This window comes from Capra hircus, chromosome 6 (genome assembly GCF_001704415.2).
Source record: "Capra hircus breed San Clemente chromosome 6, ASM170441v1, whole genome shotgun sequence".
Taxonomy (NCBI): domain Eukaryota; kingdom Metazoa; phylum Chordata; class Mammalia; order Artiodactyla; family Bovidae; genus Capra; species Capra hircus.
Window position 1 is genome coordinate 114,461,713 of NC_030813.1, and position 24,792 is coordinate 114,486,504.

A 24,792-nucleotide genomic window follows, 5' to 3' on the forward strand; every position below is an offset into this window, starting at 1 on the left:
AGGCGCCCTTCCTTTCCTTAGCCACGAGCTCCAGGGCCACAGCCAACAGCCTGCTTGTGGACCCCGGGATGCCATCTCCAGCCCTGTGTGCTCTCTTGTCCCTTTGTTGGCCTCCAGGAACACGTCCTCATCTGGCAAGACTTAAGCTTGGCAGCGCCTTCTCAGAAAGCCTCCACTGACCTCTGGGGTGTTTATGGAGCTTCCTTTGGGGAACTTCTCCAAACGGTTCAGTCTTATCATGGTCTGTGTGCTGTCTGTCTGCCCGGCCTGGCAGTGGCGGGCATCAGCATCTCTCCCGTCAGCACTTTGGCCTGGGTGAGGGACTCAGCGCCCCAGCTCGAGGGGCTGCCTCTGCCAGGGCTGTCCTCGGGCCATCCCGGGGCCGACACAGGGTCTGTCCCACCCCCGGCTCTGTGCCCGCTGCCAGGATGACCGCTTTTAGCGGATGCCCTCCCCAGGCGCTGGCGGCAGAAGGGGGCCCATAGCTGGAAGTGACAGGCGTTTTTAAGAAGCGGCTTTTCACTTTCACAAGTTGTAATACATCATCCTTTATTTTTTCCAGGCTTCCCTGGTCTGACAAGACGTTCACTAGTGAGAAAATAGGGGTTTCCAGCGGCTTGGGCTCAGCTCACGACGTGGAGGGAAGCATATACTAGGTGCTGAGAAGCCCCCTCCCTGGCCAAGCCGCGCTGGTGAGAAGCCGGGTGCACAGCAGGACTACAGGGGGCTGAGTCACGCGGACTGAACACGGGAACGTCCAGGACGCAGAGGAAGACGCAGCGGCACGAAGGCGGGGCCCACTCTCTGGGGATACCTGCGCCGCGTTTCATAGGCCCCTCGAAGCGGTGCACCACCGTTCAGGCGCCCCACCCCACCCGCACGGCCGGGAGGTGCCCCTGCCGACTCTGCCAGTCTAGGCGGCATCTCCCACCCCGTCGGCCCGGAGGGTCTGGGTGTCGCTGGTCTCAGGACCGGACACCAGCCTTCCCTCCCTGGGGGTGTTTTACGGGGCAGGGGTGCAAAGTGGGATACCACCGGCCACATGACGAGGAGGACGCGCTGCAAGCTGCGGCAAGCGTTATCCGGGACCGTGGGAACCCTTGATTCGGGGGCTTTGGCCATCAGGGGAGGATGTCTTCTGCAAGACTTGGAAAATGACAGTGAGAAACGCAGTGTGGCCGTGCTTTAGGTGTCCTTACAAACCGCGGTAGGGGGGTGTGTGGGCGGGGGTGGGGTCTGCCTTGCGGGGTGCCTGTGTGACAGGCCGAAAAGCGAAAGAAAAATGCACAGAGGAAACAGACAGGGAACACACACAGCCTGAAAGCACACAGATGCGAAGGCGGGGAATAAGGCTGGGGCGCGCCCTTTCAGCGGGGCCATAAAATTAAACTCTTTATATATGTCGTCTTTGTGTTTAAGTAGGCTCTACTCTTTAACAAAATAAAAACTTCTGTGTTAACTTTAAAGATATCGTTTAGGCATCTAAGGGATGGCCTGCAAGAGGAACGCAGCGCACGGAGGGCCCCGGCAGAAGGTGCGCCTTCGGGTTGAAGGTCCTCCCTAAACACAGATTCATCACGAAGGCTGCAAAAATCGACCCCCAAGCTTCCGACAGCCCCAGGGAGGCCCAGGGCGGGGGATGGGGGCTTGCACGCCAGGCCGTGCCTCCCAGGCTGAGCCTCCCAGGCTGAGCAGGGAGGTGGGGCCCCGGATACCAGGAGCCAGGTGCCCAGCCATAGGAACCCGCCAGTGCCCGCCACTGATTAAGCCTCCTCGGGCGTCCACTCCCGCCCTCTGTGCACCCCGGGGGCCCAGCGCAAAGAGGGCACTGCAGGGAGGTGGGAGGGTGGGCTGCGTGCGTCTAAGCGGTCCTGCATCTCTGGGCAGCAACCTCGCCGCATCCTCCTTCCTGATGGCAAGCGGCAGCGGGGAAGGACAGTGCAAAGCCAGGGGTCTGGGCTGCAAACTAAGCGCGGGAGTGGTGCTGGCACAAACCAGAAAGGGGGCTTCACCTGCTCTGGGAGCTCCTCCCGCCCCCAGCCCCCGCCAACCGGCCCTCCCCAGGCTCCCACCGCCGCCCGCCTGCCGTGGACACAGAGAAGCCGGAGCCGAGTGCAAGAGGAGGGGGTCTGGTGGTTCCCACAGGCGCGCCCGTGGTCAGGGTCCCCCCACCCCCCGGCAGCGTCAGAACAGCAGGGCTTTCTTCTTGAGGTCATTCCTCTTCCAGAGGGCCAGGCGGTCGAACTCTTCCACGCTCATCCCAAACACTTCCCGGAACTCCTCGGGCGACAGGTGTCTCTGCAAATGAAAAGGGAAACCCAGAGCAGGGCAGTGAGCAACCTGGCCAAGCGCCCCCGGAAGCAGGGCCTCCAGAGAGAATGGAAGTCTCCCTGGGTGCGTTTGGTCCCCCATCTTCCCTCTGCGCCCCCGGAGGCGGGACCTGCAGAGAGGATGGGGGGGGTCTCCCTGGGTGCGCCTGGCTCCCCAGCTTCCCTCTGCATCCCCACCAGGCTGCTCTGCAGTGGACAGAAGCTGGCCCAGAGGAAAGAGAGATGGTTAGGGGACCCACAGTGAGCAGCTGCCAAGCAGGGGCCAGAGCCCTGACTCCTGACAGCTGCAGAAGCGCCTCCCACCGCAGACCGAGTGCAAATCAGGCCTGGAAATGGCGGGCGGTGTGCACAGGTGGTCACCTGTACCGTTTCATTTCCTTTTCACGGCTGCTGTGTGAGCAGGAAGTGTCCCCATTGCTCGCACGAGGACACGGAGGCAGACAGGCCCAGGCCTCACTTCAAATCCTCCCTCTCCCCAGCCCACCTCTGCTGTGTGGCCCCGAGCGAGCTTCTTGTCTCTCTGAGCCCCAGCTAGCCCGCCTGGAGTCTCAACCTGCTCACGTGTAAACAGGGTCACCCTGGCACCCCCCGGAGTTGCGGGGTAAACGGGTCAGCGCAGGTCAGCCCCCAGGGCTGAGCCCGGCTCTGGGCAGCGACAGCGAGCCCCGGGCACAGTTATTACGATCCAAGACAGAGCCACCTCTGCCGCCGCCTGACGCCACCTGAATTCTAGACTCTTCCTTGCGGGTGTCTGCTTCCTTCGCCCCCATGTCTGTCTTCCTCAGCCGATGCTGAGTAACTTCTTGTCCTTCAAGACCCGGCTCAGGCGGGCACGGCACCCTCTCCTGGGGGGCTTCCCAGGAGTGAGGCCGGCCCTCCCCCCTGCCTGGGAGGAGCTGGGGAGAAGATGGAAAGGGGAGCAGGCAGCCTGCAGCAGGGTCAGCTCTGGCCCCAGCGGGCCTGGTTCAAAACCCCCTCCCGCCCCCATGTAAGAAGTGTGGCTTCCACGCGGCCGCATGGAAATCAGCCTGGCCATTCCTCCACACGCCTAGCAGAATCACCTCAAGACCCAGCAGATCCCCAAAGACCAAAACCAGGGAATCACACGACTACCTTCACACCTGCGTTCACAGCAGATTATCCACACCGGTCCAAAGCGGAAGCAACCCAAGTGCCCGCTGAAGGACCAAGGGGTACACAAGATGAGGTTGATTCAGACTCTGGAACATGACTGGTGAGCACTCAGTAGCGTCTGACGCTTTGCGACTCCACAGACTGGAGCCTGCCAGGCTTCTCTGTCCATGGGGATTCTCCAGGTGAGAATCGGAGTGGGTAGTCATGCCCTCCTCCAGGGGATCTTCCCAACCCAGGGATCAAAAACCTGGTCCCCTGCACCTGCTGCCGGAGGGTTCTTGGCAGGCAGGTTCTTCACCTCTAGTGCCATCGGGAACATGATTCATCCAGAAAAAGTCGTGACACTCTGACCTTTGCTACAACACGGATGGGCGAGGAAACAAGCTAAGTGAGTCCATTTGTGGGAAACATCCAGAGTGGGGAACACCCTCAGGGACCACAACCAGCTCAGTCATTGCCGGGAGCTGGGAGACGAGGGGGCTGGGGAAGAGCTGGTTGGTGGGCATGCGGTTTCCTCCTGGACCCAACAACCGCGTTCTGGAATTCCGCAGAGGTAGTGGAGGTCACACAACATTGAGAATGCACTAAAGGCAGTCACCTGCACACTTTAAAATGGCTGCAGTTGTGAATTTTATCATTTAAAGCCTAGTTCCTGCCAGAAAAAAAGAGTGCTTTCTTGAATTTAAAACACACGTCCTACTAAAGGTTACTGTGATGATCGAGAGAGAAAATGGTGTGAAGACACGTGGGGAACTATGGAAAGCAGAAACAGCCATCACCGCCAGGCACATCTCTCACAGAAATCACAGCCCTGTGTGACTTGCCCTGGGTTTTGGAGCCCGGTCACTGGCGTGATACAGGGAAGGAGACTCAAGGGACGCCTTTATGCTGAGTCACAGAAAGTGTGAGTCTCTCTGTCGTGTCCGACTTTTTGGGACCCCCATGGACGGTAGCCCGCCAGGCTCCTCTGTCCCTGGGATTCTCCAGGCAAGGATACTAGAGTGGGTAGCCATTTCTTCCTCCAGGGAATCCTGCTGACCCGGGGATTGAACCCACATCTCCTTCATTGCAGGTGGAGTCTTTACCATCTGAGTCACCAGGGAAGCTCTAAAGTCCCTCTTAACTGAACCTAGGCCTGGAGTCCTCAGAACTGGCACATACAAGCAGACGCACACAGACACACCAACACACACAGGGACACCCACACCCCATCCAGCTAGCCTCAGCTGGGTAGGGGCCGTCCGCTGCCTGCTGCCATCTCAGACCCACAGACAGGAACAGGATCAGAAAAACACTCATACCCACGGTGCTGAGCCCAGGGTCTCCTGACCAGCTGGGGAACCCACAGCTCAGCCCACGGGGACTCAGAACCATCATTCCAGAGAGCAGCACCAGCTTCCGGGGGCCACGTCATGACTTTCCCTGTGACTGTGGGACCAGCAAGATGCCAGAGAGGAAGGATCAGGGAAAGCCATGTCTCCTCCCACTGGGCTTGTGTCTAGTGGGTGCCCCCAAGGCCCTGGGCGGGGGGGAGGCCGGGGGCAGGGCCGGGGTGGTTACCAGGAGTGCAGGGGGGTCAGAGAAAGATCAGAAGCCTGAGCGGGATGCTGGTCCTCAGGGCACAGCCCCGGGGAGGTGGGGGTGAGGGGGAAAGGGCCCCGAGGTGGCGGTGGACAGGGATCCTGGGCAGAAGTTTGGAGTGGGCTCACGGGGTGGCGCCTAGCGCCCTTGCAGCCTATGGTCTCCTGTTTTAGGGCCCTTGGGTGGGTCCGGGGTTGGGTCTCCCAGGTGATGACATGTGGGAGGGAGGAGAGGGGAGGGGGAACTATAGGGGTTGCGGTGTTCTAAGCTGAGAAGGGGAGAAGGGTGCAATGAGGGTGGCCCCGTGTTCCCCACCTGGGGGCCTCCCGCTAGTACAGGGGGGCAGTGGCAGGGCCTGTGGGCACTGCAGGGCCCAAGCAGCTTGTCCCTCACTCCTGGCTACAGCTGTGGGGTCTGTAGTGCAGTCTTACTGCCCCCAGCTGGCCCCACTGCCTCCCAGGGGAGAAGGGCTTGAGGCGCCCTGCTCCTGGCAGCCAGCCACTGGCACTGAAGGTAATCCCACTCACAGCAGAGTCAGGACCCCCGTCCTGGGCTTCTCCTCAGCTAGTTGAACCCGCCTGCCAGTGCAGGAGATAGGAGAGATATGGGTTCGATCCCTGGGTCAGGCAGATCCCGTAGAGGTGGGCATGGCACCCGCTGCAGTAGTCTTGCCCGGAGAATCCCATGGACAGAGGAGCCTGGAGGCTGCTGTCCCTAGGGTGGCAGGGGGGACATGACTGAAGCGACTCAGCTCACGCACTGCCTGCCATAGAGCACAGCTGGCCCCAGAGGCTTTCCCCCAGCCCAACTCCCCCAGTCACTGGCTCCCGAAGGCTCCCTGGAGGAGGCAGGCCTCCCCCACCCCAGGTACCCCCCAAGGCCAGGCTTGGCCAAGCTCCCACCTGAGCCAGCAGGAAGGAAGCCTGGGGCACAGCGCTTGGGCAGAGGGACATTCTGGGATGGCCCTCTCTTCTGGGGGTGCCCCGTCTCCCCCAGGAGCACCCCTGGGAAGGAGGCATGGGAGGGGTCACACATGCTCAGCTGGGAGTTGGCCTGTTGGTCACTGTCCAGGACGGGACTGTGCAAAGGCCTTGGGCCCAGGAGCCAGACTCAGGGGAACCCCGTCCCGGCTCCAGGCCTGCCCAGCTGTGCAGAGCGGCACGACCTCAGCTGCGATGTCTGTAAAATGAGGATTATCTGTGCCTTCACCCCATTCTTCCTCTGCCTGGAATGCCGGCCCCTCCTGGTCCACCCGGGTAACCCCCCTGACCCCCTCCAAGTTCCCAGACCTGAGTCTGAGTCTCAGCTCCTCCAGAAAGCCTCTCCTGACTGTACCGTCACCGCAGGCTCCCGGGTCCTCAAACCTCCTCCTTCCCCGTGGTGTGGATACCCACACCACAGCCAGTTTCAAGCTTCCAGGAGATGCTACTGAATGAGTTGGAAAGAGGTGCCCAGGGGACCTAGCTGTAGAATGCGCCTTCCATGCAGATGTGATGGGAGGCAACCCACCCCGAGGACACAGACGGTAGTGAAAAGTGTCAGAGGAATTAGGGAGCAGAGGAGATGTCTCTGTCACCTGTGGTTTAAATATAATTTATGAATCTCAAGTACACTTGATGTGCTTTTCAGTAATGGCTGAGTTTAACAACCAGTGTGGAAAATGCTTGAAAATTTAACAACAGGAGTAGCTTCACAGCCACCGATCTAAGCGAACTATATACTCTGGTTCCCTCTGCAAGGAACACCCCAGGGTGGGAAGGGGAACCTGTGTGCCTAGGACCCTATACAGGCAGCTCCTGGGTGGTGGGGTGACCGGAGAGCTGGGAGGGCTGGAGATGGCTCTCTCCTCCCTCACTTGTGGGGCATCAGGTGCCGGGACGCAGAGATAAACCAGACCGGGCGCCCCCACCCCACAGCGGTCCCGCACCTGCCAGGGAGGAGGGTCGGAGAGCAGTGAAGCCATCTGAGGGCCGCAGATCTGGAGGCCTGATGCCCCGTGAAGCGTCACGGAGGCTCCCACCAGCATCTCACGGCCACGGGTAGTTTTCTGACTTCACCTTGAGAAATGGAGTATTCCTGCCATATCAGTGCACAAGGCTGTCACAGTCCATCTGCGATTCTGGCCCTCTGAAGGTGAGCTTCTGAGCCCTAAGGGCACTCAGGAAGGAAAACAATACCTGCCATCCAACAGCCATCAGGCTGCAGTCACTCCCTGCAGTGAGCACAGAGGAACTGGGATGTGAAAACAGGCAGGATTCTGGCCCCCAGAGCAGAGATGCACGTGGAAGGAAAGACTTCCGTGAACCCAGACTCTTTGCCTTCCCATACATAGAAAAGTGCTGAACTCCTTAGCTTAAGATTTCTGCTGCATGCCGAATTGCTTCAGTCGTGTCCGACTCTTTGTGACCCTGGGGACCATAGCCCACCAGGCTCCTCCCTGTCCATGGGATTCTCCAGGCAAGAATATTGAAGTGGGTTGCCATTTCCTCCTCCAGGGGATCCTCCCCATCCAGGGACTGAACCCGCGTCTCTCACATCTCCCGCTTTGGCAGGCAGGTTCGGCATCACTAGCGCCCCTCATCCTCTGTTGCAAAACTTCCATATAACTTGACTCCTCCCCTCCTCCTTGGAGCCATTCTCTCAGGGCTACTTGAGATGCTGTCTCCCGGGCTTGAAGTCCTAAAAATCCTCACTGAACAAAACATAATTCTCCACGTTTAGGCTGTGACTATTGTTTTTAAGTCAACAACCTTGTAACCAGCTCTGCTGGCGAGAGTTCCCCGGAGACAGGACTCAGTAAGGACAGAGAGGGAATATTTCCTGCCGTATCAAGGATGTCCCAGTCATGTCAGAGATTGCAGTCCTGGGTGTGAGCTGCTGAGCCCTAAGGGAATTCAGGAAGGAGAATACTTGCTATCCAAGACCCATCACACTGCAGCCACTCCCAATGGTGAGCCCGGAGGAAAGGAAGCTCAGGATATGAAAACAGGTCCTGGTGCCAGACAGGTGAAGCGTGTATGAAAGGAATGATTTTAGCTGGTCCAGACTCTCGCATCTTCCCTCACACAGAGAAGCGCTAAATTCCTTAGTAATTAACAATAATCTTTCGATGTCCAGATCACCAGCCCCTTGTCACAAACTTCTTTATAACCTGGATTCCCGCCCCACCTCAGCTCTCTCAAGGTCACTTGAGATGCTGTCTCCTGGTCTTGAAGTCCTGAAATTTCCCACTGAATTAAACATAACTCTCGACTTTCAGGTTGTGACTGTCTTTTAAGTCAACAAGCTTGTAACCGGCTCCATCAGCCAGGGCTCCCTCGAGACAGGACTCGGTAATAAAGAACCTCTGCTCACAGCAAGAGCTCATCGAGGGACCATTTGTGCCAGATACACACTTGTGCTCATACCCAGGGAGGTGGTGAGTGTGCGAGGCGGTTGGTGCCCACAGGATGCAGACTGATGGGGACGTCTGTCCCAGATGGGGACGTCTCCTGCGTCACACAGCCCCAGCAAGCGGCACTTGGAAACTCAGACCTTCAGGCTGGGGGTCCAGGGCTCTTTCTGAGAGGCTGCCCCCAGCTGCTCCTCAGGACCACGTGCGGGTCAGACAGGCAGGTCCACGTACCCTCCCCGTGGCCGACAGGCCCACTGAGGCTTGTCCATTCTGAGGCCATTGGTGGCAGCAATCCCCAACTCTTTCTGGATCACAGACCCTCTGAAACGTTAAGGAAGCAGCGCATCTCAGTAGAATTACACGCACTCACACACCCTTAGCATCCAGGCTTCAGGAGGCGCCACGGACGTCCTGTGGTCTACTTGGGTGAAGGAGGAAACAGACAGAACAGGCTCCATCTTGAAAGCAGAACTCCATCTTGGGCCAGACTGCGGACTTTAAGCTATATCCCAGTATCTATGGAAACGACACACCAATGGAAAACCAGGACCCCAGATGGAAGAGCCCCAGGGCTCGTACCTAGACGCTCCCTAAAAGAATACCCTAATTACCTGCGTAACCGAATAGAATCATACATTCTATTATGCTTATTGGGGTATGACCACAGGCCTATTGATAATTGTCCACTGTTAACTACCTAGGCTTAAGGCTTATGAATCACGGGTTAACTTCGATTGTATCTTTCTTTTCCTTTGTTCAGACTAGTTTCAGGGAATTTGGGGAGGCAAGTTTGGGCACATACACTTAGGGTATATAAGGTTTTCACAAAAACTGGTTGGGGTCCTTGGCTAAGAAGAGACTCTGCCCTGGGCCCGCCAGTGTAACGAACTGCACGCCACACTGTCTGTATCGTCCTTCTGAGTGGGTTTGTTTCCTGGAAGGCGTGGCTATAGACGGGGACCCCACCACCCCCCTGCACTGACGGAGGACACTGCCAGGCTTGGGAAGGGGCTTCACAACGTTTGCTGCCATCCTCACCCGCCCTGAGAGTTTGCTCTCAACTCACAGCCTCTGGAAGACCAGGCTCAGAGAGGTCCCAAGCCTCGTCCCGGGGCATGCAACCTGGGCCCCAGGCCAGGAGGTTCGAGAGCCGGGCCCTTCCCTCAGTCCTGACCGCCTGCCTTGCGGCGGCTCCTGGAAGCGTCCCAGGCTTCGTGGTGAAGGCCCTAGGCCTGAGCTTGCCCGGCTTGCCAGGACTGGCCTGCCTTGACTCCTGCGCAGGCCTCACCTAGTCCCACCACCTCACCAAGCTCAGACGCCCACTGCAGCCCACCAGCTACCACCAGGCCCTGCTCTCGGGGGTGCTAAGCAGGTGAGCTCAGGCCCAGACCCCCTCAGCCTGTGACTCTAGGAGCTGTGTTCCTTCAGAGGTCTGGGCCCCGCAGTGCCTCCCACACTGTCACAAGGCACAAGGAGGCCCTGTCTGCAGAGGGGGCTCCTGCTGAGCGGGGTCCATGCTCCTTGCCCCTTGACCTCATCACCACGACGACATCATCACAGCGATGACACCATCACCACGACATCATCACCACGATGATGACATCATCACCATGACACCATCACCATGACACCATCATCACCACAATGACACCATCACCATGATGACACCATCACCATGATGACACCATCACCATGATGACATCATCACCATGACGACATCATTACCATGATGGCACCATCACCATGATGACATCATTACCATGACATCATCATCACCATGACGACATCATCACTGTGATGATGTTATGGTTGTCATAAGGATAATGGCCTCTGCTGTCTGTGGAGCGTTCCTCTGTGCCAGACAAGGGCCAGGAGCTCTCCATCACTGGCTTGTGACCTCACCATAGCTTACTGGGTAGGACGGGGATGGAGGCTCTGAGATGTGGACTGATGTGGTTGCCAGGCGGCCCCAAGGCCCTGCATCACCGTGTTCTCTCCCACCTCTCCCACCACGGCTCTGCCCCATGGCGGGCATCTATAAGTTCTGAAACATGCCAGGCTCTCTGCCACCCAGAGCCTTCAATGCTCTTCCCCCACTTCACAGAGCAGCTCCTCCTCCTTCTGCAGGTCCCAGCTCAAATGTCCCCTCCTCCTGGGGGCCCTCCTGGGTTGCACTAGCCAAGCAAGCAGGCCCTGGGCCACGTGTGTCCCTCAGTACTGAGCACAGCTGACCTCATCTGTCTCAGCCCCTCTAGGGCAGCATGGGCCTGATTCCTGTCCTCATCCAGGGATGATCTGTGCTCTCACCTCCCCAGTCATGCTGCCTCCCAGCTCCCCCTCCTCCAGCAGGGCCTGCCCTCCTCTCTGCATGCCTCCCTCTTCCCTCCCCACCCTCCACCCCTAAAGTCCTACCACCTGTCCTGGCCTTCCAGGATGGCTCACATTTGTGTCTCTTCAGGAGGCCCTAGGGGCCCGGAGGCTACGGCAGACGAGTCTCCCAGACACATCCGCGTGGCTGGGAACACAGTCACCATCAGTCTGTCGGGTTCTTCTGAGACCCATCAGACCGGTCGGATGACTCTAAACAAAGGATGTATTCTTTAAACCTCAGGACCTTGGGTTTCAGGTGCATTCCTACAACTCAGGCTTTTCCTGCTTGAGCAAACTCAGGTGTGTGTTTAGCCCCAGGGTCTGGCACGCGGGGAGCTGCTCAGCCCTGCCTATGCCAAGCACTCAGAAAGGAGCACCCTGGGGACCACAGCCTCCAGGCCTCGGGAGGACACACCCTCCTTCCCCACCTATTCAACCGCCAGCCTTGATCTCCGCGGGAGTTGGCCAGGCCAGGCCCTGGTGCCTGGCTGTTTGGCCAAACAGTCCAGGGGTGGTAAAGGCATTCTGACCACGTGGCCATGCCTACAATCAGCCTTTAAGTGAAGATGCAGTGGCCGCTTTCGCTCTGCTGGGGCAAACACTGAGGGCTTCCCGGAGAAGGAGGAATCCTGTCTCTACATGCCAGCTCCTTCCTGAGTGCCCAGTTGGCTGCCCTGCCCCACGGATGCCACACTTGCCAGCCCCACAGGAAGCCAATTCCTTAAATTAAATTTCTTGATGTTGGATTGGCCAAAGTTCATTCAGGTTTTCCATAACATCTTGCCGAAAAATCCAAATGAACTCTTGGGGCCAACTCAACACTTGTCCGTCTGTGTCTCTGTCTGTCTGTCTGTCTGTCTACCCATCTGTCTCCTGTTGGTTCTGCTGTTTCTCTGGAAGGCCCTGGCGGACATACTTTCCTACCTAAGGAGCAGACTGCGTGCTCTGGGAGGTTGGCGTGTGGAAGAGGGATTAGAAATCAATATTCCACACTGTAATTAATCTGGGAAGACGCACAGCAGAGTGGCCCCGCCTGACATCTTAACCAGAACTGCAGATCTGCTTCCTAGAAGCTGCAAGGCCTGGGGACATCCTCCAGGCTTCTCTGTACACCCCCGCCCAAGCCTTCTCTGTACCTGCCCCACCACACCTTCTCTGTACCTGCCTCCTCAAACCTTCTCTGTACCCCTGAAACTTCTCTGTACCCCCCAAGCCTTCTCTGTACCCCCACAAACCTTCTCTGTACCCCCCCAAGCCTTCTCTGTACCCCCACAAACTTCTCTGTACCTGCCCCCTCAAGCCTTCTCTGTACCCACCCCTCCAAACCTCCTCTGTACCCGCCTCCTCAAACCTTCTCTGTACCTCCTGAAACTTCTCTGTACCCCCCAAGCCTTCTCTGTACCCCCACAAACCTTCTCTGTACCCCCCAAACCTTCTCTGTACCCCCACAAACCTTCTCTGTACTCCCCCAAGCCTTCTCTGTACCCCCGCAAACCTTCTCTGTACTCCCCCAAGCCTTCTCTGTACCCGCTGCATCGAGTTGTGACAACCAAGTACACCAATGACTCGAGTGCTTGAAACAACTTGGTGGTGGTGATGAAGCGCTTATTAAGTAAGCCAAATCTGATAAATTCTCAAACATCCTGCTTTGTCCCAGTACCCGGCATCCAGGAGGGGCTTCCTTTCTGCAGGTGACCAGGCCCATGCCTGACCCAGCCTCCATTCACCCCCCGGCCACCTCGCTTTTCCGGGAAGTTCTCAGCAAGCACTGTCTGGCCCGCCCATAGCACTCCCGTTTCCATGGAAACCTTTCTCCAATTCTACTGGCCCACGTGGTTCTCAGGTTGGTAAAGAGGGGATGACACGGACAAGACGACCGAAACTGCACACCACACCTGCCTAGGGCTCTCCCATGGCAAGCGCTCCTGACTCTGAACTGGATAAACACTCCAGCCGCCCAGCCGGACTGGCACAGTGATGTCATCTGATGACTCAGAGGGGCTAAGTAACTGGTCCAATGTCACACAGCTAGAAACATTCTGGAGGCTGATTCACACCCAGGTCACCCGGACCCGAGGTCTCTCTCCCTCCACTAGGGTGCCACCTTTGGACGGCAAGAGGCTGACACAGAGCGAAATGGCCATGTCTTTCAGCGAATGCTGGGCATATGAGTGCAGGGCTGGCCTTAGTAAGTGGACGCTGGAGTCTGCCCAGGGCAGGCAAGGCTCTTCCCCTCAGGTGGATGCTCTGGGCGTGGCAGACCGTCAGGGGGTATCTGCCAAATGCAGGAGGACCCAAGAGCCGCCACGGTACGAGGCCCTTGGGTGCTGGGGTTGGGTTGAGACCCAGACCCTCGGGGAGAGAAAGTGCTGAATCTCAGGCATGGCATTAAACTGGCCCCAGACGGGTCTCCCTGGGAAGCCTGGTCCTCGCCCTGCCCATGGGGATCCAGGATTCGTCCGACTGCCGTCCGTGTGACAGCGAGGAGGGCCACCACATCCTTTCCAGACTCCTCCTTGAGACTATGGGCTACCAGGTGCCCACGTGGCATCTTTCTCTTTGCCTGGCTGAGCGTCCTGAATTCCCTTGTCCATGCCGCACAGGCCAGAGCATCAGTCATCGGCAGAACCTGGGTCTGTCCTGTTGAACCCAGTGACCGCCATGTACCCACCACCCCATCCCGACACCCTGGAGTCACCCCAGGTGTGTCCCTGCCCCTCCCCACAACCCCCTCCCACCTCGCCCCCCAAATACGGCCTGAACGCACCCGCTTCTCACCTCAGCACTGCCACCGCCCTGTCCAAGAGGCCATCAGCTCTGGCCCAGACCACCCAACCACCTCCTCAACCATCTGCTGTGTGCACACAGCCAGCCCAGGCTTCACATGCAGCCTCAGGCACGGTTTTCAATACGAATGTAATCATGTCGTCCCCCAGCTTGGAAGTCATTGCTTTCTGGCTAGAAACTGAACTGCTTAACCTACGCTCAGGACCCCACAAGACTGGCCCTCCTCCCCGCCACCTGCTCCAGCACAGCCTCTGCTGCGTCCTGCCCCAGGGCCTCTGTGCCTGCTGTGTGCTTGCCTGAAACAGTCCTCCCACCTGCCACTCTCACCCTGTGTGCAGGTACACACACACACACGTTCAGGCACACTTACCACACCCACTTAACTGTTCAGTTCAGTCGCTCCGTCATGTCCGACTCTGCAACCCCATGCCTCCCTGTCCATCGCACACCAGGCCTCCCTGTCCATCGCCAACTCCCAGGGCTTACTCAAACTCACGTCCATTGAGTCGGTGACGCCATCCAACCATCTCATCCTCTGTCATCTATTCTCCTCCTGCCCTCAGTCTTTCCCAGCATCAGGGTCTTTTCAAAAGAGTCAGTTCTTCGCATCAGGTGGCCAAAGTATTAGAGTTTCAGTTTCAGCATCAGTCCTTCCAATGAATATTCAGGACTGATTTCCTTTACGGTGGACTGGTTGGATCTCCTTGCAGTCTGAGGGACTCTCAAGAGTCTTCTCCAGCACCACAGTTCAAAAGTATTGATTCTTAACTGTATCCCTTTTAAAATGCTCACGGGCCCACATTCCTCCTTTAGAGGCCCCATCTCGGGCTATAATTTTATACCCTCATTAGTCATCAGTTGATGGACGTCTGCCTCCCCTTCAGGCTGAGTCTGAGGGCAGCACTCCTGCTGGCTTTGGCTCACCATGCATCCCCAAGGCCCGGCTCGATGTCAGGCCCATATTCACCCAGCTGGTGAGGCTCAGCCAAACACTCTGCGGTAAGGATGGATAACAAGCTTTGACCATTGACAGACAGAGCGGTCCTCCTTCCAGGGGCTGATCCCACATCCCTGGTGGTGTGGTGGTATGTGGGCACCACCAGCTGTCCCCGCACATCCATCGTCTCCCCTTGCTGGGCACACAGCAGACCCACTGCTTTGCTGGGTGATGAAGCCCCAGCCAATGGCCTGTCATCCACAGCCTGGTCCCTGCCAACCTCCCCTGTGTGGGATGGGAACAGGGCAGGACCCAACGGGGCTCCTGGGCATGGAAGCCTTCCCCTGTCCCTTGTCTGTCAGGGACAGACTCCAGCCTCTGTGACCTCCCCTGAGTCGTAAAGGGCAGATTCAAACAGCTGCTAGTCAGGGAAGGGAGAGGATGCAGAGACAGGAGCAGCAGCCAGGAAGCGACAGTACAGCCTTGGGAGGGTCCTGGTTTGCCTCAAGGGATGCACCTAATAACGTCGTTTGAGCTCTTTATAGAACTATTTCTCAGAAAAGTGGAAGTGTTAGTCACGCAGTCGTGTCCGACTCTTTGTGACCCCACGGACTGTAGCCCACCAGGCTCCCCTGTCCATGCATTTTTCAAGCAAAAATACTGGACTGGGTTGCCATTTCCTTCTCCAGGTGATCTTCCTGGCTCAGGGATTGAATCCGGGTCTCCTGCACTGAAGGCAGACTCTTTACCTTCTCAGCCATCATCCCTGGTCCCGTGAGCTGGCGACTCATGGACTGAGGAGTCTGCCATTTCCTTCTCCAGAGGATGTTCCCAATCCTGGGATCAAACTCAGGCCCCTGCCCTGCAGGCAGGTGCTTTACCGTCTGAACCACCAGGGAAGCCCTCAGAAGGTGAAGAATCTGCCTGCACTGCAAGAGACCAGGGCTCCATCCCTGAGCCAGGAAGATCCCCTGCAGGAGGAAATGGCAACCCACTCCAGTATTCTCGCCTGGAAAATCCTACTGACGGAGGAGTCTGGCAGGCTACAGTCCATGGAAAGAGCTGAACACAGCTGAGAGACGAACACTTTCACTTTCATAGAACTAGTAGGTTGCTGAGAAAGTAACTGTGATTTTTGCACTATTGAAATTTGCCATTTGATAGCAGAATATATTCTAAATAAATGTTGTTAGGTTATACATCATTTTAATATGCATTTCTCGCCTTTTTTTTGCTAATGACTTTTTCCTTGCTGTTTATTTTATATTTATTGTAGACGATGGACACAATGGTGTTGCTGCTGCTGCTGCTGCTAAGTCGCTTCAGTCGTGTCCGACTCTGTGCAACCCCAGAGATGGCAGCCCACCAGGCTCCCCCGTCCCTGGGATTCTCCAGGCGAGAACACTGGAGTGGGTTGCCATTGCCTTCTCCAATGCATGAAAGTGAAAAGTGAAAGTCAAGTCGCTCAGCTGTGTCCGACTCTTAGTGACCCCATGGACTGCAGCCCGCCAGGCTCCTCCGTCCATGGGATTTTCCAGGCAAGAGTATTGGAGTGGGGTGCCATTGCCTTCTCAAAAGCAAATTCGAGTGATTTTTCTTATTTGGGTTCAAAACGAGTCATAAAGCAGTGGAGACAACTCACACATCAGTAACACGTTTGGCCCAGGAACTGCTAACAAGTGCACGCACCAGTGCAGTAGCGGTTCAAGAAGTTTGGCAAAGGAGACAAGAGCCTTGAAGATGAGTGGAGTGGCCGGAAGTCAGCAACAGCCAACCGAGAGCCATCATCGAAGCTGATCCTCTTCCGACCACAGGAGAAGCTGCTCAAGAACTCAGCGTCGGCCCCGCTATGGTCGTTCGGCACTTGAAGCAAACCAGAAAGGTGAGAAGGCTCGAAGCCTCGTGAGCTGACCGCAAACCACAGACGCTGGCGTCCTGCAGTGCCGTCTTATCCCGTTCTGCGCAACAACAGTGGGCCATTTCTGGATCGGATTGTGACGTGTGACAAAAAGCAGATTTTATATGACAACTGGCATTGACCAACTCAGCGGCTGGACCAAGAAAAAGCTCCAAAGCATCTCCTAAAGCCAAACTTGCACCAAAAAGGGGTCACGGTCACTGCGTAGTGGTCTGCTGCCTGTCTGATCCGCTATAGCTTTCTGAATTCCATCGAAACCATTTCATCTGAGAAGTATGCTCGGCAAATCGATGAGATGCCATGAAAACCGCAACGCCTGAAGCCAGCAAAGGTCAACAGGAAGGGGCCAGTTCTTCCCCATAACAATGCCCGACCACGCATCACACAACCAACGCTTCAAAAGCTGAACAAATTGGGCTACAAAGTCTTGTCTCATCCACCATGTTCACCTGACCTCTTGCCAACCGACTAGCGGTTCTTCAAGCACCTCGACAACTTTTTGCAGGGAAAAAGCTTCCACAACCAGCAGGAGGCAGAATATGTTTTCCAAGAGTTCATCGAATCCTGAAGCACAGATTTTTATACTACAGGGATAAGCAAATGTATTTCTCATTGGTAAAAACATGTGGATTGTAATGGTTCCTATTTTGATTAATATAGATGTGTTTGAGCCTAGTTACAAAGATTTAAAATTCACAGTCCAAAACTGCAATTATATTTGCACCAATCTAATAAAACCCCCAATAAATGGAAGGTGCCAGCAGTCTTCATTCCAGGGAAGGCCACCTGAGGCCTTAAGCTTAAAGGAACCAGAAAAGCTCACAAGAGATTACCTGAGACCAGATTAAATGAGTGCAGGCCCTGCAAACACCTTATCAGCAACTCCACCCTTGAACTAGAAAACTCAAGGAACCATCTCAGGTTGGGACACAAAGTCCCCCTTGGCCTGGCAGAGCAGTTCAGCTCTTCTTTCCTACTTAACCCAAAGTCCTGTCTTGGAGATTCAATTTGGCAGCAGTGCACAGAGGCCAAGTTTTGGGCAACAGAACAGGCCACAGGACTAGCACGCAGCTGTCTTAAAGGACAGGCAGACTCCCATGAGCTGGCGTGGAACTGATGCCAAGCTGCATCAACAGTACAAGCCTGCTTATCCAAAACAGAATTCAGTTATCTCTGGGCATTTGTGAGAAATTAAAAAAAAAAAAAGATTTCCGGAAACAGGTCTACCCCGGAGCTAACAGGAGTTATGACTCGGTGGGGGAATTCCATGGAATGCTTATGTTCTTCTTCATGTTTTTCTGGACTTTTACAAGAGTTAGGAACTGTTTTTATATTAAAAATTAAGCTCTCTCCCCTGAGATGAAAACATTATTGTATCTTTCTCTCCTGCTGGGATGCAGCCCACCCCCCACCCCCAGAGCCCTTCCTGGCTCAGGGCCCAGCTCCCAACCCTGGAGGATGTGAGACATACCATGTGTGGCAACACCTCCAATCTGCCTCCTGGCGTGGCTGAGATCAGGAAGAGAATGACTAGAGAGCAATGCATGCTCTGGGGTTTTCTTGGAAATGGGGGTGATGAAACTCATTACCCTCATGTCCAAGGCTTTTTTTGAACAACAACAAAAAAGGCAGGGAATGTTTACATGTATTAACCATCTGCTATTTTGCACCTTCATTCTGTATTGTAGCAAAATAAAGGGGGGGATGGGAGTTAGTGAAAGGGCACCCCACTCCCTAGGAGGGAAACAGCAAGTCCCAACGGGCTGGTGGCCCTGCAGCTGCTGGTGGGTCAGGAGCAGGAGCTGTCGGCGCCCTGCTCTGAGCTCACTGGCCCCCCTGCCCCCTCCCCCTCCATGGCGGGAGTGGGCGCCCTCAGGGCGTTCACGGTCCAGGCACCGCCACGCGAGCCCTTGAGGCAGGTCCTGACAGCCACCCAGCCCGCATGTACCCTGTTTTACAGCAGTGAGACCTGAGCACACAGCTACCAAGGGCCTCACTTCAGCAGGAGCCAGAGTGCGTCCCCGGCAAAGAACTCAGGGGTTGTCACCCTGAGGCCCGGGCAGCGGCTGCCCTGGGCCCCGTCCTCCAGACCACGTGGCAGGTACCCCCTGAGCTTGATTCGGGGCCTGCTCTGTTCATCCCAGGCTTCCCAGGTGGCGCTAGTGGTAAAAATCCACCTACCAGTGCAAGAGATGAAAGAGACGCGGGTTCGATCCTGGGTCGAAAAGATCCCCCGGAAGAGGGTATGGCAACCTACTCCAGTATGCTTGCCTGGAGAATCCCATGGATGGAGGAGCTTGGTTGGCTAAGATCGATAGGGTCACAAAGAGTCGTACACAGCTGAAGCGACTTAGCACGTATGCAGAGCATCATAGACTACGCTGAACACTTCACAGAACAAGGCCACAGTCTTTATCTCCTTCTGTGCGTGCTTGGGAGAAGGCAATGGCGCCCCACTCCAGTCCTCTTGCCTGGTAAATCCTATGGACGGAGGAGCCTGGTAGGCTGCAGTCCATGGGGTCGCTAGGAGTCAGACACTACTGAATGACTTCACTTTCACTTTTCACTTTCATGCATTGGAGAAGGCAATGGCAACCCACTCCAGTATTCTTGCCTGGAGAATCCCAGGGACAGGGGAGCCTGGTGGGCTGCTGTCTATGGGGTCGCACAGAGTCGGACACGACTGAAGCGACTTAGCAGTGCATGCTTAGTCACGTCCGACTCTTTATGACCCCATGGACTGCAGCCCAGCAGGCTCCTCTGTCCATGCAATTTTCCAGGCAAGAATACTGGAGCGGGTTGCCATTTCTTCCTCCAGGGGATCTTCCTGACCCAGGGATCCAACCTGAATCTGCTGTATCTCCTCCCTCGGCAGGCGGATTCTTTACCGCTGAGCCACCTGGGAAGCCTTAATATCATAATCACGAGCAAATAATTTGTGAAATACTTTCAACGGACGGCATACTTTTCAGTTTTTCACTGGTAACAAAAAGGCTTCTTTGCAATTAAACATTGCATGGATGATTTTGGCTAAGGCAGGCTGTGAGAAGTGAGAGAGTACTGTGTTGTTCATCAATAAGGGAATGAAACTAGTACCTCAAATCACACGCAAAACCAGTCTAGTTACTGTTAATATTGTCCTTACGTTTTCAACTCTCAACAATAGCTGCATCACTAAATAGCTGCTAGTAAAGGGTTAAGCGGATACATTACCGTATTAATCCCACATTATGTATTCATATCGCAATTATCTGAGCCCAGCACCCGCCCCCTGTCTCGAGGTCCTAGGTCCCAGGTCCTAGAGCCCCTCTGGGAGCCTCACTGGGTCTCTTTCATCCAGACTTCGAGTCTGGGGGAGGGCAAGTGAACATCTGTCTGTCTGTGAGGCCAACACACAGGGGAGGCACTCAGGAAACAGGAGAGAATCCGGGTCTGGGGGCTTGATCAGACCTCACCTGAAGCCCCGTCGGTCAGACAAACTAGCAGTTCCCTTCTAGCTTACTTCTGGTTACTCATTGGAAAAGACCCCAATGCTGGGAAAGATGGAGGACAGGAGGAGAAGGGGACGGCAGAGGACGAGATGGTTGGATGGCATCACCAACTCAATGGACGGGAGTTTGAGCAAGCTCCAAGAGATGGTGCAGGACAGGGAAGCCTGGTGTGCTGCAGTCCAGACTTAGCAACTGAACAACAACTTTCGGTCAGGATCCATCATCACAACAGAAGGTTGATCCCTGCCCCCTACCCCCAACACCGCTGCAGTCCCACCAGCGTCCCCGTCCCTCCTTGCCACCACTACCTGGAGCCTGGGTGAGGGGCTCTAGTGCCTCTCGTGAGCACAGCTCCCCACCCAGCAGATATCAACGTCATCTTAAAGGAAGATCAGGGCCCCAGAGCGTCCATCTGGACCCCTGAGAATGCGCTTCTTTTCAGATCAACCTGGCCTGGATTGGGATGGGCTTCCGCCTGCCAGCCCTGCTGAGCCCCCGGCACTGCTGGGGCCCCTGGGCCACATCCACACCCTTACTGCTCCCTCCCGGCAGCCTCCTGAGCCCGCACCCACCCCCACAGCTGCTCCCAGCCCCTGGGCACAGACGGGGCAGGTGGCCCTGGGCCTTCAGGAGCCCCCAGACCCCTCACCCCTGTGAAGCCTTCCCGACACAGCTCAGGAGGTGCGGTCCATCATTGGACACTGGTTTCCTGGTGGGAGGATGGTGAGGATGAAGGAAGTTTTTATGCATGCTGACCACCCGGGACCATGGCTCATGGTGGGGCCTGGCTAAGAGATGCCACCCACACACCCTCTGTGCCCTCGTCCTGCAGGTCCTTTAAACATGCCCTTGCTCCCGGAGTTAAGCACCATTCAAGGTCAGGGTAAAGGTGATCAGATAAGAAACCAGGAACTGTGCCAATTTTCCCAGCGTTCAAGGAAGAGGCGAATGTTACCCAGTTAAGCACAGTGACGAAGCCTTCCTGACCCCAAACCGCTGCAGCTGTGCGCCCTTTGGAAAAGCCATCTTTGTTGGGCACATAACCACGGTCTCCGGTCTTGGAGACAACACAGGTCCTTGATTCCGAGCCTGTCACTGGGCCCTGCACATCACTGTGGGGATCTCGGGGGTGGTGTGTCAACACGCCGGATGGGGAGAGATGTTCCCAGCGGACATGGTCCTTCACCCCTGGGGCCCCCTCACCTCCAGTCTCGTCCGATCCACATCTTTGGGCAGCTTCACTCGGATCCGGTTTGTGACAATAAGGGCGTCATACGGATAGATCTGCAGGGAGAAGAAAGCCCGGGGTCACCCAGGGAGCAGGTGTGTCTGTGAAGAAGGAGGCCAAGAGCTGAGTCGAGGCTAAGGAAGAGCTACGTACATGTATCCACATCTGACACACACATTTCACGGGAAAGCACAAGAAAAGGAATGTTTAACCTGGGCAGGCGCGGCGCAGCAGGCAGAGGTCAGCGCGGGAGCGGGCGGCCCTTACCTTGTATTCTGTAAGAGAAGCAGAGACCACAGGGGCCAGCTCAGAACTCGCACGGGCTCAGCCCAAAGGTGGAGCAATCCCGCCCAGACCCCGCCCTGTGGCCGACAGGACCACGCCGCCTCCACCCCGCAGCATCCTCAGAGCTTGGGGGTGGGTGGGGGGTCCCTGGGGTCTCCGTGGGAAGCCAGGAGCGGGAGGCATGGTCTGCAGACTGGAGGCCAGACTGGGAGCCTGAGGCAGCGCTGTGTTCTCTCTTGGCTGGGCTACTGTCTCCCTGAGGTGGGGGGGCTCCCCAGACCTGCCTCAGTTTACCCTCTGGGCTTACCCACCTCTTACTGTCTTACTTTCTTCACCCTTCAGCTCCTCCTTTTAAATACAGAGCCCCACACGCTAGCTTATTAAAGGTATTTTTTTTCTTCCAGACTAAAAGTGGCTTGTTAAAAAAAAAAAAAAAATCATACAGATGGGCTGTCTCCAGGAGCACGCATCCCCCCCAGGGCGGCATCTCTGGGTCCTGGCTGTAAAGCCTCCCTCTCTGGCGGGAGACATCAGTGAGCAGCTCGGGCACTGGGTGGCTGGTCCCTGAACTTCCCCGTGTGCTGTGCGGGGGCCTGGCCAGGCCAGCTCTGAGCCCGGAGACCTGGAGACCACTTAGAGGGTGCAGGCTGCGACTCCCTCCCCTTTCCCCAACTCCAACATCCAGCGTGGATCAGCCCTGGAGAGCAGGCTCCGGTCACTCTTGGGTAACAGCCATGAGCGAGCATCGCGGCCCTGTGGCTGAGGACTGGCAGAGCCTCCCAGGCGGATACCAGCCACATGAGCAGGTCTGTCCAATAGCGCCAACCTCCCTGCAGGCCATCCTGCCAGTGCGAAGCCCTGGGAGGCTGCACTGTGGGCGCAGGAGCTGGGCGGGCTTTACCCTTCCACTTTGCCTCCGTTGTGTGTGCTCAGTGGCTCAGTGGCGTCCGACTCTTTGCGACCCCCACGGACTGCAGCCCACCAGGCTCCTCTGGCCAAGGGATTCTCCAGGCCAGCATACTGGAGTGGGTTGCCATTTCCTCCTCCAGGGGGAATCTTCCTGTCCCAGGGATTGAACTCGCGTCTCCTGGGGCTCCTGCACTGCAGGTGGATTCTTTACCCATGGAGCCGCCTGGGAAGCCCCGAGGTGGCTTTTCCCTGCGGCTCTGCCTCCCTTATTATGGTGGATGTGACAGTCGGTGTTGGGTTGGCTGCCGCCCTGGCCTGAGGTGGTCATTCAAACACAGATCTCTTGCCTGAGTGACCTGTAGTGACAAGTCGGTCAGGACAGGGTGGGCCCGTGCTCCAGAGGGGAGCACCTAGAGCAGGAGACGGGGGGGAGCCCTGAGTTAGCACCTGAGTTAGAGGGGGACACCCCAGGGAGAAGAGGAAGCATGTCCGCTATCTCATGATGGAAGCGAAAACGGAAGCGCGACCACGACCGGAAGAGGCGGGGACACGAGCATCCCCGGCTTCCGCCGCCCGGGGGCTGGGAGCCTTCTGCCGGCGGCCATGGCAGGGAGGGTGGTCTGGGAACGAGACCCGTGGACCCGTCAGCGGCCCCTGCCCCAGCCAGAGACCCACGGGGTCCCCGCCTCCTGTACCTCGCGTGGCCCAGCCGGCATCCGGGTCTGCTCCACCAGGGCCCACATTGGCATTCTGGAAGAGAAAGAGAGAGGGCGGCAGGGGCAGGTTGCAGGGGGCAGGCAGTCGCCGGGGTCCTGGCAGCCGGGCGGGGGACGAGGGTCGGCCTGGGGCGCCCGCTGGGACCAGGCTCTGGAAAGGCCGCCGGCTTCCCAAGAGCAGGTGTGCTCACGCGCCTCCTGCCGCCTTCAGGCCGCCCCTGCCTGGCCCGCCAGCTCCTAAGCCGCTGAGACGACAGCCCCTGGGCGCCTGCCCCTCGGCCCCACAGCGGGCCCGGACCCCGCGGGCATCTCACTGGGGCCGCGGCTCCAGCACGGGGCCTCCGGTCCCACTGGACGAGTGGGCCCCAGGGGGCTCGGGTGGCCGGTGTCTGTAAAGCCCCTGGCACAGACGCCACGTGTCATGAGCGTGGCTGACATGCTGGCACTCAAGGGCTGGCCCTCAGAGGGGCGGCGGGCCTGGGAGCCCGGCACCCCCTCTCAGGTGCCTCCTTCACCTGTCCGTGGCATCTCAGCAGCCAACCCTGATGTCTGGCGCTCTCGTTCCCTTTGCCCACCTGAAAAAGTCATCCTGCAAACCTCTCCGGAGGGTCCCCGCCCTGCGACACGGGCACCGGGGCCCTGCACATCAGTTGGCCCCTGTCCTGTCCACTTTGTCTGGGCCTTGAGTCCATTGCCCGCAGTGGAGAAAAGCATTTCACGTGTGCTCACGTCTGGCACCGGGTACAGCACCTGACCCGGGTCAGGGCTCTTGGCCAGTGCTTCTGAAACTGGGCGCAGTGGTTAAATTTCCACGGAGGGAGCCCTGCAGTTAAGGGGGGGCGTCACCTCCTCACCCTGGGTCGTATTACAGGGATAGGGCTTCCAGCACTCATTTACTGCTAGAAGTGACAAGTGAGCAGCTGGTCACAGTCCTCGCGAGCATGGGGCAGGGCGAGGCCTCCGGAAGCACCCAGTCCAACGTCCTTCATCCTGAGCGGGGAAAACCGAGGCCCAGAGACGCCGGGAGGAGGTGGTGAGGCAGGTGAGCGCGTAAGCGGAGGGCTGTGGCGGTCTTTACGTGTCTGATCCTTTGTCCATCGCCAATTAAAAAAAAAATTAATTTGGATTGCTCACAAACGTTGTATGAGCTGAGTCCTTTGGTAAGAGCCTGGCACGCCGCACCCTAGTCCCAGCGCTGGGACCTGGGGCCGGCCAACCTCGTACCCACCGAGTCGCCCGTGAAGGACTCCCCTTGGGAGTTTCAGGAGCGAAATTTGGAGAGGGTTTCTCAGGCCGCTGACAAACATTCCCTCTGCCCCTGCACCTGCCTGGATAGGGAACCTCCTGCACGAATCTAGGCAGCTCTGGTCTCCCACCTTGGCCTTCTCCCCCGGGGCCTGTTCGGAATACGAAAGAGAAATGCTGCCACCTAGTGCCCACTGCTCTGCATCGCAGGCGGCAAGCTCCCGGGCCAGGGAGCAGCACCTCCACCTGCGGCTGTGGGAAACCCACTTTCGGGCAGCAGGACCAGCGTCGTCTGGTCAGCCAGGCTCGGAGACAGGGCAGAGACTCTCAGCAGGGAGGAGGGCATCCCCCAGGTGGAGGGGGCACCGTGTCAGTCCAGAGCAGGGGAAGAGCAGTCTACTCCTGATCTAAGTACCCAGTGTGGGAGGACATTCATGTCCTTTTTGGTGCAGGGGAGCCGCAGGCCT

General features: G+C 57.2%; 1 protein-coding gene across 10 annotated transcripts in view; it reads right to left on the minus strand.

The window, feature by feature from the left end:
* The window catches only part of ABLIM2 (actin binding LIM protein family member 2), a 168,470-nt gene continuing 144,194 nt past the window's right edge, over positions 517–24,792 (minus strand). For 5 of the 10 annotated variants that reach the window (XM_018049779.1, XM_018049786.1, XM_018049783.1 and 2 more), the window contains 4 exons: positions 23,060–23,114; positions 21,438–21,445; positions 21,146–21,226; positions 517–2,298 (listed from right to left, as the gene is read on the minus strand). In XM_018049779.1, the coding sequence (XP_017905268.1) occupies positions 2,185–2,298; positions 21,146–21,226; positions 21,438–21,445; positions 23,060–23,114 (258 nt within the window). In that variant the 3' untranslated portion in view covers positions 517–2,184. The remainder of the gene's footprint in view (positions 2,299–21,145; positions 21,227–21,437; positions 21,446–23,059; positions 23,115–24,792) is intronic. The other 5 variants (XM_018049788.1, XM_018049785.1, XM_018049784.1 and 2 more) reach the window with 1 other exon arrangement.